At 44.7% G+C, this 13,184-nt stretch overlaps 1 protein-coding gene across 14 annotated transcripts in view; it reads left to right on the top strand.

Moving 5' to 3' along the window:
* The window catches only part of PNPLA4 (patatin-like phospholipase domain containing 4), a 127,464-nt gene that overhangs the window by 27,059 nt on the left and 87,221 nt on the right, over positions 1–13,184 (top strand). For 13 of the 14 annotated variants that reach the window (XR_824323.1, XR_824322.1, XM_010829900.1 and 10 more), the window contains one exon: positions 1,919–1,984. The exons of the other annotated variant lie outside the window; for it this stretch is intronic. Coding sequence is in view for 11 of the 13 variants with exons in the window: in XM_010829900.1 (XP_010828202.1) it covers positions 1,919–1,984 (66 nt within the window). In the remaining 2 variants the exon portion in view is untranslated. The remainder of the gene's footprint in view (positions 1–1,918; positions 1,985–13,184) is intronic. 14 annotated transcript variants of the gene reach the window in all.

Here is a 13,184-nt window from a genome sequence, read left to right as displayed (position 1 = left end):
ATGGATATTGTGTGTGCTCAGTTGCTGAGTTGTATCTGACTCTGCAACCTCATAGACTGTACCCCACCAGGCTCCTCTGTCCATGGGATTCTCCAGGCAGGAATACTGAAGCAGATTGCGATTTCCTTCTCCAGGGGGTCTTCCTGACCCAGGGACTGAACCCACGTCTCTTATGTTCTCTGCCCTGGTAAGCGGGTTCTTTACCACTGGTGCCACCTGGGAAGCCCTGATGCATATTGCACGACTCATTTTTAAGGCTCATAACCCATCTCTGAATAATTCCTGCTGGGAAAAGAAACCTGGTGAAACCTTTCACAGCAAACAGCCATGGAGTCTTGACTTATCAACTGAAGCTTTGGAGCTTAAGTAGTCAGTATCTAACGCTGTATCTTTCCTGATAGAACACAGCGATTTGCAAACCGCATTGCACAATAAAAACTTGTGCATTTCAGGAAAGCTCCCCAGAACCCGGCTTTTTCTGTGGGAGGAGACGGTAATATTTGCAACGTCAGTCTTTTTGACTTTTTAAATGGAAGGTAAAGTATGATTGGTGTGTCTAGCTGGCAGTGTCTCATTACATATCCAGGGCATGTCCCTGGCATGTAACATGTTTTCTTCATTTGGTGACAGCCTGGTGACATTAATGCAAACATCCCTCAGCTGCGAGCTAATCACTGCCATGACAACCAGAGGGGTTTGTTTCTCTGGAAGATTGAAACGTCCAAATGATTCTCACAGTGTGGCATAGAACATTGTAAATAACTGACTTGCAGCCTGTATGCACGCAGGAATTTAGACACACCTGGACTTTAATCCATCTAGTCAACAAAGGTCCATCTAGGCAAGGCTATTGTTTTTCCAGTGGTCATCTATGGATGTGAGAGTTGGACTATAAAGAAAGCTGAGCACAGAAGAATTGATGCTTTTGAACTGCGGTGTTGGAGAAGACTCTTGAGAGTCCCTTGGACTGCAAGGAGATCCAACCAGTCCATCCTAAAGGAGATCAGTCCTCGGTGTTCATTGGAAGGACTGATGCTAAAGCTGAAACACCAATACTTTGGCCTCGTGATGCGAAGAGCTGACTCACTGAACAGACCCTGATGCTGGGAAAGATTGAGGGCAGGAAGAGAAGGGGACGACAGAGGATGAGATGGTTGGGTGGCGTCAACCACTCGATGGACATGAGTTTGAGTAAACTCTGGCAGTTCGAGATGGACAGGGAGGCCTGACGTGCTGCGGTTCATGGGGTCGAAAAGAGTCGGACACAACTGAGCAACTCAATTGAACTGGACTTTAATTGTGCAGTGACGCGACCATCTACCATTAAAGTGCCAGTGTTTCTCAGGTGAAGTCGATGGAATCAGAGGACCATGAATTGTGCCAATGTCTTTAATGTCTTTTCCAACATGAAAAATTTTATCTTCTGTTTAAGTATGTACTGGTGGCTCACTTGATAAAGAATTCTGCCTGCAACGCAGGAGACCCAGGTTCAGTCCCTGGGTTGGGAAGATCCCCTGGAGAAGGGAATGGCAACCCACTCCAGTATTCTTGCCTGGAGAATCCCTTGGACAGAGGAGCTTGGGAAGACCCCAGTCCATGAGGTCGCAAAGAATTTGGCATGACCGAGCTACTAATGCTTTTGGTTTCACTGTGTCCATGAAATACATGGACCATGTTTCATTTTTATAGTAGATTTTGGAGAAGGAAATGGCAATTTGCCTGGAAAATGCTATGGACGGAGGAACCTGGTAAGCTACAGTCCATGGGGTCTCAAAGAGTCGGACACGGCTGAGCGACTTCACTTTCGCTTCACTTTGTGTTTAAACAATTGTAACTTCCTAGTAGGTGACGTGTGAAATAGATGGTAGGGCGTGTTGCTGTCTCGTTTCACGAGCTGTGTCTTTATTTTGTCCACTAGGTCCTGCTGGCCAGCAGCTTCCTGCCCATCTATGCAGGACTGAAGCCAGTGGAATACAAAGGGCAGGTAAGCGTCCTAGAGCCGACTCGGGATCCGTGGTTCCTGTAGTCATCCGTTTCCTTTAGGAACATCCATGATTGTTGACATTATTCTGGCGGCTCCAACTCTGTTCCTATGACTTTGGTCTCATAGGTCTGTGTCTGTTTAACAAAAGGAAAAGAGTCCAGTGCAGGGGCCGTGGTAACCTGGAACTGAGATTTTGTGGTTGAGAATGATTGACGAGGGCCCTCCTTTTTTCATTTGGTTAAAAAAACTTTGCCCTTATTTTTAATATCCAAAGAAGCAACAATAAAGTTTTTAAAAATGTACTCAAGTATAGCTGCTTTGCACTGCTGTGTGTGCATGTCAGTCATGTCCGACTCTGTGACCCGCCAGCCTCCTCTGTTCATGGGACTCTCCAGGCAAGAACACTGGAGTGGGTTGCCCTTTCCTTCTCCAGGGGATCTTCCCCACAGGGGATTGAACCCCTGTCTCTTGCATGTCTTGCATTGGCAGGCGGATTCTTTACCCCTGAGCTATCGGGGAAGCCCTGTTGTTAGTTCTGCCGTCCAGCAAAGTGAATCACCCGTGTGTTTCCATATATTCCCTCTTTTTTGAGTTTCCTTCCCACCTAGGTCACCACAGAGCGCCGAGTCGAGTTCCCTGTGCTCTGCAGGAGTTTCTCGTCACTTGTCTATGTTAGACACGGTATCAGTAGTGGAGATACATCCACCCCAGGCTCTCAGGTCATGCCACCCCTCCGCCCCTCCTCTTGGTCTGCATACATGTGTTCTCTCAGTCAGTCTCTCTCTGCTTTGCCAGGTAAGTTCATCCGTGCCATTTTTCTAGATGGCACGTGTAAGTGATCTTATATGATATTTGCTTTTCTCTTCTTGACTTATTTCACTCTGTATGATGGTCTCTAGGTCCGTCCATGTCCTGCCAATGGCACCATTTCGTTCCTTTTCATGGCAGAGTAACATTCCACTGTCTGTGTGGACCACATCTTCTTTATCCGTTCTTCTGTCAGTGGACATTTAGGTTGCGTCCACGTCCTGGCTCTTGTAAACAGGAGCGTGGCGGTGCATGCGTCTTTGTGAATTACGGTTTTGTTGGGGTGTATGCCTAGGAGTGCGGTTACTGGATCATGTGGTGCTTCTATTTTTAGTTCTGTGAAGACCCTCCATACTGTTCTCCATAGTGGCTGCATCAGTTTACATGCTCAACAACAGCATAGGAGGGTTCCCTTTTCTCCACACCCTCTCCAGCGTTTATTGTTTGCAGATTTTTTTTTTTCATATTGAGCTGCATGAGCTGTTTGTGTATTTTAGAGATTAATGCTTTGTCAGCTGCTTCATTTGCAAATATTTTCTCCCGTTTTAAGGATTGTCTTTTTGTCTTATTTATGAATTCGTTTGCTGTGCAAAAGCTTTTGAGTGTAACTGGACCCTCTTAGTTTATTTTTGTTTTGATTTTTTATCTTCTAGGAGGTGGGTCAGAAAGATCTTACTGCAATTTATGTCAAATCGTGTTCTGCCTGTGTTTTCCTCTAAGAGTTTTATAGTGTCCAGCCTTAAATGTACGTCTTTGATCCATTTAGAGTTTATTTTTGTGTTTGATGTTAGAAAGTGTTCTAATTTTATTCTTTTACATGTAGCTGTCCAGGTACCACTGATTGAAGAGACTGTCTTTTCTCCATTGTATGTTCTTGCCTCCTTTGTCATAGATTCAGTTCAGTTCAGTTCAGTCGCTCAGTCGCTCTTTGTGACCCCATGAATTGCAGCATGCCAGGCCTCCCTGTCCATCACCAACTCCCGGAGTTCACTCAAACTCATGTCCATTGAGTCGGTAATGTCATCCAACCATCTCGTCCTCTGTCATCGTCCCCTTCTCCTCCTGCCCTCAATTTTCCCCAGCATCAGGGTCTTTTCAAATGAGTCAGCTCTTTTGCATCAGGTGCCAAAGGATTGGAGTTTCAGCTTTAACACCAGTCCTTCCAATGAATATTCAAGACTGACTTCCTTTAGGATGGACTGGTTTGCTCTCCTTGCAGTCCAAGGGACTCTCAAGAGTGTTCTCCAACACCACAGCTCAAAAGCACTAATTCTTCGGTGCTCAGCTTTCTTTATAGTCCAACTCTCACATCCATACATGACTACTGGAAAAACCATAGCCTTGACTAGATGGACCTTTGTCCGCAAAGTAATGTCTCTGCTTTTTAATGTGCTATCTAGGTTGGTCATAACTTTCCTTCCAAGGAGTAAACATCTTTTAGTTTCATGGCTGACAGTCACCATCTGCATTGATTTTGGAGCCCTCCAAAATAAAGTCAGCCACTGTTTCCACTGTTTCCCCATCATTTGTCATAGATTAAGTGACCATAGATGTGTGGGTTTATCTCTGGCTTTCTGTCCTGTTCCATTGATCTGTTTTTGTGCCAATATTATGCTTTCTTGATTACTGTAGCTTTGGAGTATGAAGTTGGGGAACCTGATTCCTCCAACTCTGTTTTTCTTTCTCCAGATTGCTTTGGCTATTCAGAGTCTTTTTTTTTTCCATCTCACCCTTTCCTCCCTTCTCCCCATGTCCATAAGTAAATTCTCTATGTCTGTTTCTCCACTGTTACTCTGTAAATAAATTATTCAGTACCATTTTTCTAGATTCCATATATATGTGTTAGAACATGGTATTTACCTTTCTCTTTCTGACTCACTTCACTCTTGTCCATCAAAAGATGAATGGATAAAGAAGTTGTGGTACATATACACAATGGAATATTACTCAGCCATAAAAAGGAACGCATTTGAGTCACTTCTAATGAGGTGGATGAACGCAGAACCTATTTGGAGTCTTTCGTGTTTCCATACAAACTGTAAAAATTTTTGTTCTAATTCTTGGGGAAACAAAATGCCATTGGTGTTTTGACAGGGATTGCTCTGCATCTGTGGCTTGCTCTGGGTAGTATACTCACTTTCACAATGTTGATTCTTCCTTTGACAGGTGGCCCTGCATCTGTGGCTTGCTCTGGGTAGTACAGTCACTTGCACAGTGTTAATTCTCCCACTCCTGGAACATGGCATGCCTCTTCATCTGTTTGTATCATCTGTGATTTCTCCCTTCAATGTCTTCAGTTTTCTGAGTCCAGGTTTTTCGTCGCCTTAGGTAGATTTTCCTAGATATTGTTTTTGTTGTGATGGTAAATGGGATTGTCTCCTCAATTCCTCTTTCTAATATTTGGTTGTTAGCGTGTAGGAATGCCAGAGGCTTCTGTGTATTGATTTTGTATCCTGCAGCTTTACCACATTCATTGATGAGTTCTAGTAGTTTTCCGGTGGCATCTGTAGGTTTTTCTATGTTATCCATCATGTCATCTCCAAACAGTGACATGACACTTACTTCTTTTCCAACCCGGATTCCTTTTATTTCTTTTTTTCTCTGATTGCTCTGACTAGGACTTCCAAAACTATGTTGAATTAATAGTGGTGACAGTGGGCACCCTTAGCTTGTTCCTAATCTCAAGGGAAATGCTTTCCGCTTTTCAGCATTGAGAATGGTGTTTGCTGTGGGTTTCTTGCACGTGGCCTTTATTATGTTGAGATCGGTCTCCTCTGTGCCCACTTTCTGGAGCATTTTTGCCATAAACTGGTGTTGAATTTTGTCAGAAGCTTTTTCTGCATCCATTGAGATGATCATATGTGTATGTTGAAGAATCCTTGCATCCCTGGGAAACATCACACTTGATCCTGGTGTTTGATCTTTTTGCTTGGATTTGGATTGCTATTAATGGTATTTTTGTTGAGGACCTTTGCATCTATGTTCATCAGTGATGTTGGCCTGTAATTGTCTTTTTTTGTGTGGTATCTTTGGTTTTGGTATCATGGTGATGGCCTCATGAAACAAGTTTGGGGGTATTCCTTCCTCTGCAATTTTTTGGAAAGGTTTGAAAAGGATACATATTAGTTCTACTGTAAAAATTCTTCATTTAATTCGCTCGTGAAGCCATCTGGTCCTGGACTTTCATTTTATTGGAAGATTTTTCAATCACAGTTTCCATTTCACTCCTTTGGATTGGTCTGTTCATATCCCCTGAATATGTCTTCTTGATTCAGTCTTGAAAGGCTGTACTTTTCTAAGAATTTGTCCATTTCTTCCAGGTTGTCCATTTTATCGGCATATGGTTGCTTGTAGGAGAATCCCAGGGACGGCAGAGCCTGCTGGGCTGCCGTCTGTGGGGTCGCACAGAGTTGGACACGACTGAAGCGATTTAGCAGCAGCAGCAGCAGCAAGCAGTCTCTTATGATCCTTTGTATTTCTGCATCGTCTGTTGTAGCTACTCTTTTCCATTTCTAACTTTATGGATTCGGGTCCTGTGCCTTTTTTTTCGTGGAAAGTCTGGCCACAGGTTTATCAATTTTGTTTATCTTCTCAATGAGCCAGCTTTTAGTTTTATTGACCTTTGCTATTGTTTTCCTCATTTCCGTTTTATGTATTTTTATTTCTTTAATCTTTATGATTCCTTGCCTTCTACCAATTCTGATTTTCGTTGTTGTTTTTGTTTTTCCTTCTGTAGTTGCTTTAGGTGTAAGGTTGGGTTGTTCTCTATTTTTCCTGTTTCCTGAGGTCGGATAGTACTGCTACAGACTTGCTTCTAGGACGGGTCTTGCTGCATCCCATAGGTTTTGGATCGTCTTGTTTTCGTTCTCACTTGTTTCCAGATACTTTTTGATTTCCTCTTTGGTTTCTTCATTGACCCCTTGGTTATTTATTTCATAGCATATTCTTTAGCCTCCCTGTGTTTGTGTTTTTTACAGTTTTTTCCCCTATAATTAATTTCTGATCTCACGCCATTGGTATCAGGGCAGATGCTTGATACGATTTTAATTTCAGATCACATCTTGAGTCACAAATCAAGCCTCAGCAAAAGACTTCTTTAGACTTACAAGACGTCCTCTTGGAGAAGGAAATGGCAACCCACTCCAGTATTCTTGCCTGAAGAATCCCACAGACAGAGGAGCCCGGTGGGCTACAGTGTGTGAGGTTGCAAAGAGTCGGACACGACTGAGTGACTACCAGTTTCAGTTTTCATAGAGAAAATATCTCTACCTAAAATATCTGATTTGCACTGTTGGTATATTATAAGCTGCCTTTTTTTGTAACGTTTCCCCATTGATGGACCAGCGACTATTATAATCAGGATAATTCTTCATAATAAAGTTTTATTAGATCTTAAAATAAAAAAAAAAGTACTCTTGACGGCCCCTTCTATGAACAGTTAGAAGCAAAGTGTGCTGGCAGGCTGGGGAAACCGATCAGGGTGTCCCTCACCTGGCCCCCACGTGAGGCTGGAGCCCTTCATGCCATCCCACCCCCAGGGGTCCCCCGCCGGCAGCCAGCTGCTCTTCTCTTCCGTCCTCCTTGGAAATGTATCTGTGAAGGAGAGGCTGAAACAACCATCACTGACGGAGAGCTGCAGGAGGCATTTTAGAGAGATGTAGTGAACTGTGGTGCTGGAGGAGACTCTTGAGAGTCCCTTGGACTGCAAGGAGATCCAACCAGTCCATCCTAAAGGAGATCAGTCCTGGGTGTTCATTGGAAGGACTGATACTGAAGCTGAAACTCCAATACTTTGGCCACCTGATGAGAAGAACTGACTCATTTGAAAAGACCCTGATGCTGGGAAAGATTGAGGGCAGGAAGAGAAGGGGACGACAGAGGATGAGATGGTTGGATGGCATCACCGACTCGATGGACATGGGTTTAAGTAAGCTCCGGGAGTTGGTGACGGACAGGGAGGCCTGGCATGCTGTGCTCCATGGGGTTGCAGAGTTGGACACAACTGAGCGACTGAATTGAGTGAACTACCGCCTGCTATCTGCTGTCCACACTGCCCGAAGTCTTCTTTCTGCGTCCTGCAAAACATGTTTGTGCTGTAAAATTTCACCATCCTGTCTGATCCTGCTCTTCCATAGCCTACACCCCAGCGCACACACTGATAACCAGACACAGTATCTCCTTAATGCACAGCAGAGATAAGCGTTTTATGGTCAAACACAGGGGCTGTTTATTTGTCTGTGTGCTCAGTTACTCAGTCATGTCTGGCTCTGCAACCCCACGGACCGTAGCCCACCAGGCTCCTCTGTCCATGGGGTTCTCCAGGGAAGAACACTGGAGTGGGGTGCCGTGCCCTCCTCCAGGGGATCTTCGTGACCCAGGACTCATACCTGCGGCTCTCGAAGTCTCCTGCGTTGGCAGGCAGGCTCTTTACCACTAGCGCCACCATTTAGTTAAATGTTATTTGGCTGCTCTGTGTCTTAGTTGCAGCATGAAGGATCTTTTGATTACAGCATGAGACCTCTTAGCAGGCAGGGCGTTGTGGGGTCTAGTTCCCGACCAGGGACTGAAACCATGATGGCCCCTGCATTAAGAGTTGGGAGTCTCAGCCACTGGACCACAGGGAATTCCCAGACACACAAGCTATGTAACACACACTGCAGATATATATTCTGTAATCCCATACACTGTGTAACACCTACTCAAAATCAGGCACATCCTCATGGATGATTAATGCTGTTTATTTTATAGACATGTGATATGTATGTATTCATTTATAAATGTGTACATGAAAAGCATTTAATAGCTGTCATTGGTTCATTCATTTTGAAGACCCTGCAAAAGGCCTGTGCTCAGTGGGTGGATGGTCTCAAAACCAGGGGACTGATTTTTACACATCTCTTGGCTAATGTGTTTGGGGATCTGTCTGTGTTTGGACCTTGTGAGCCCTCATGATTTTCTTCCTCCGACTTTTCCTGGCCATCCCAGCCCTTTTCCGTGCTTCTCATAGTATTCCTGGCCAAACCAGTGTGCCCTGGCATAATTGTCTAAAAGGGGCAGATGAGAAGCGTGAGGCTGAGTCACTGGATAACATCATGGAGAGGCAGAGACGGAGACCCTTACGGTGGTCTGCCTTGTCCAGGTTGAGCTCTCTTTATTAGCCACAGGCACAGGCATTACTTGGAGGGATGGGCCTCCGTGCTGTTGGCTGAAACCCTCTCCGTGACCACTCAGAAACATCATATACACTGATTTTTTTTTCTGTAAAGCAGCATAAACAAAAGCTCGCAGAAAGCCATTTTAAATATTCATTTGTCTGTTCTCTGTCTTGGTTGTGTCACATGGGATCTCTTAATTGAGGCACGTGGGGTCTAGTGCCCTGACCAGGGATTGAACGAGCGCCCCCTGCATTGGGAGCAGGGAGTCTGAGCCACTAGAGCACTTGGGAATCTCAAAGCTGGTTTTTTTCCCACCCCTATTCTGGATACTGCCGCTCAGAGGTAGCAGATACTCAGTTACCAAGGAGCACGATTTTTTGTTGTCATTTAAAAACGTGAAAAGTACCCCACTTGACATAACAATTTTAAAGTAGGCTAAGTAGCATTTTTCCGTTAGAGCAGTAAAAATCAACACTTATTTTTACCTATAAATGTTGAACACAGATGCTAGCCAAATCAACTTTACATTACGGTTATGAACTTTAATTTGATGATCTGAAATGTGATGATTTCACTTCAAGTTATTGCTTGATAATATATAATCATGACAGAAATGGCTAAATGGCAGGAAAAAAAATATATATATGCAAAGCACTCAGGTGTCTTACGAGATTATATATGATCATGAAAAGGGGATTTGGGATCCGGGAGTCATCAGCATTCCTGATGCGATGGGTAAATTAAGAGGTGCTGACGGAGAAGGTGGATGGAGCTACGGGAAGGAAGGAAGGAAAGGGAGGATGGAATGAAGGTTAGAGAACGGAGACCCAGAAGGCTAGTATTGAGTTGGCCAGAAGGTCCACTTGGGTTTTCTGTGATATGGGGAAATGTCAATGATGTTTCTGGCCACCTGAATATGTTGTAAGACTATGCTGAACATGCCCCGTGTTTAAGTAGTGATAACTGTATTATGAATGAGGTGCAGGTGCTGATGGCTCCCAGTTTCTTCCAACATACAGTGTCCTCTTCTTCCTCAGTAACAGAACTGCAATTCTTATGTGGACTTATTGCCGTGTAGCTGAAAGGTCACGTCCACCAGTGCTCCTTGCTGCTAGGTGTGGCCGTCCCCTCAAGTGCGGGCAGGGAGAGGTAGGCCGAGTTACTGTGGGACTTACAGGAAGTGAGGTTGTGTGTGTTTGTTTCCTCCTTGCTGCCCGGAACTTAGACGTGATGACCAGAGCTCTGGCAGCCATTGTGGATCATGAGGTCACAGATCACTCTAATTAGAGACAGACAGAGTTGGGGCATGCATGATTTGAGGAGGGGCACCTTACCAATGTACCTTCAATGCTGCTTTCATGGGGAAAAGAAGCAAAACTTCTGTTGTTACTGCTTTCTATCTGATGCATCAGAGTCCACTCCCATGTGCTGTAGGGAATATTACCACTGTATGTTACAGATGAGGAAATGGAGGTGCAGAAACATTCATTCACTTCACTGAAGATGTATAGCTGAGTCAGGGGGCACCTTTCCCAGGATGATCTGTAATGTTTGCATCAATCACAGGCCTCTTGCTCTACTAAGTCTTGTTCATTTCTTGAAATATACATATATATATATATATGTACATATATATATGAAGAAATCTATATATTTATGTATGTAAAGAAATCTGTATATGTATATATATAAAGAACTGTGTATATTTATATATATTAAGAAATACATACTTATATAATTAAGAAATAGATATTTATATATAATAAGAAATAGATATTTATATATATTAACAAGTAGGTATTTTAAGAAATAGATATATTTATATATAGTAAGAAATATATATATTAAGAAATAGATATTTATATATTAAGACATAGGTATATTAAGAAATTGGTGAAGGAAATGGCAACCCACTCCAGTACTCTTGCCTGGAAAATCCCATGGATGGAGGAGCCTGGTAGGCTACAGTCCATGGGGTTGCAAAGAGTCGGACACGACTGAGCGACTTATGTATTAAGAAATACTTATATATTTATATTTATATATAGTAAGAAATATATATATTTATATTTACATATAGTAAGAAATATATATATATTTGACCTTGGGAGGCGAGGCACAACCCTCTGATGACTGGCCTCTGTGCAGAGGAGCAGTGTCATAATGACGTGTTTTTCTGTTTGTTTCATCTTTGGTTGCACTGAGTCTTTGTTGCTGCACCCAGGCTTCCTCTAGTTAAGTGGAGGCCACTCTCGAGTTGTGCAAATGCTTTTCCATTGCAGCGGCTTGTCTTCTTCTGGAGCAGACTCTAGGGCGTGTGGGCTTCAGTAGCTGTGGTTCAGGGGCTTCGGCAGTTGTGGCTCTCAGGCTTAGTTGCTCCGTGGCACGTGGGATCTTCCTGGACCAGGGACCGAACCTGTGTCCCTGCATGGGCAGGCGGATCCTTAATCCGTGGACCACCAGGGAAGTCCCTGGTCCCCATTGGTTGTGTAATAAGGCCCGGGAAGAGGGGACCCCATGTGCACGGTGACTGACAGGGCGCTCCTGGGGGTGCTTGCTTGTTTCTGCAGCCACATAGTGGCCGTTTGCCACTTGCTAAGGACTCATTCGGGAAGATCCCCTGGAGCAGGGAATGGCACCCCACTCCAGTATTCCTGGGCTTCCCTGGTGGCTCAGACAGTAAAGAATCCGCCTGCAGTGCAGAGACCTACATTCAATCCCTGGGTCAGGAAGATCCCTTGGAGGAGGGCATGGCAACCCACTCCAGTGTTCTTGCCTGGAGAATCTCCATGGACAGAGGAACCTGGCGGGCTACAGTCTACAGGGTATCAAAGAGTCAGACATGACTGAGCATACAGTTGGACTATAAGGAAAGCTGAGCAGTGAAGAACTGATGCTTTTGAACTGTGGTGTTGGAGAAGACTCTCGAGAGTCCCTTGGACAGCAGTGAGATCCAACCAATCATCCTAAAGGAAATCAGTCCTGAATATTCATTGGCGGGACTGATGCTGAAGGTGAAACACCAATACTTTGGCCACCTGATGCAAAGAGCCGACTCATTGGAAAGACCCTGATGCTGGGAAAGATTGAGGGCAGGAGGAGAAGGGGACGACAGAGGATGAGATGGTTGGATGGCATCACCCACTCAATGGACATGAGTTTGAGCAAGCTCCGGGTGATGGACAGGGAAGCCTGGCGTGCTGCAGTCCATGGGTTGCAAAGAGTGAGACACGTTGAGTGACTGAACTTAACTGAATAGTGGATTTACAGTGTTGTGTCAATTTCTGCTGTACAACACAACGACTCAGGTATACACATATAGACATTCTTTTCCATTATGGTTTATCCCAGGAGACTGGATGCAGTTCCATGTGCTGTACAGCAGGACCTTTTGTTTATCCATCCCTTAGGTAACAGTTGGCATGTGCTAACCCCAAGCTTCTAGTCCATTCCTTCCCCACTGCCTCCCTCTGCGCCTCCCCCTTGACAGCCACGGTCTGTTCTCTGAAGTCAGAGTCTGTGACCCTGTTTCTGCTTTGTCGATAAGTTCATTTCGTCACCTTTTATGTTCCACATAGAAATGCTATCATATGGTCTTTGTCTTCCTCTTTCTGCCAAAACTGTTTGCAGAGGAGGTCCAGCCCTGCCTCGAGGTTCTAGCACGAGCTTCTCGCAGTGTGGAACATACATCCAGGCACTCACGGCGTGTTCTGAAAGGACTTGGTGCAGGAAGAAGTGAGCGCTTTCGGTACCAGGGACAGCCTTGAGCTTACAGTCTTCGCCTTCAGTTATATGACATGAGCTGCTGGAGGTCATGAGCCTGGTGTGAACCCAGAAGGCATCACCTGTGAGACACGGCTTGACGTGTGCTGGCAGACGACCGCCCCTTTGGGTTTGCTGTGATGGGTGTCCCTGTCCTGTAGAATCATCGCCTCGGCTCTGGTCTCCAGCGCTGTAATCCACCAGGGACAGCCACAGTAGACCCCCGCCCCACCTCTGGGCACAAGCTCGTCTTCTCTACTGAAGAACCGTTGTTTCTTTTCTACTCTCTGGACTCAGACAGTTCACCTTACCATGGAGCACGTTAGCATATGGTCAAAGATGCAGGTAAAGGGCGTTAGGAGAAAAGACAATCAACTGTAGGGGCCAGAATGCAGAGATGCAGGTAAAGGATGTTAGGACAAGTGGCAGCAACTTGTACGCTCCAGATTTTTTAAAATATTTATTATATTTATACA

Source organism: Bison bison, unplaced genomic scaffold, assembly GCF_000754665.1.
Source record: "Bison bison bison isolate TAMUID 2011002044 unplaced genomic scaffold, Bison_UMD1.0 scf7180017864512, whole genome shotgun sequence".
NCBI classification, from domain to species: Eukaryota; Metazoa; Chordata; class Mammalia; order Artiodactyla; family Bovidae; genus Bison; species Bison bison.
This window is presented reverse-complemented; position numbering and strand designations above follow the sequence as displayed.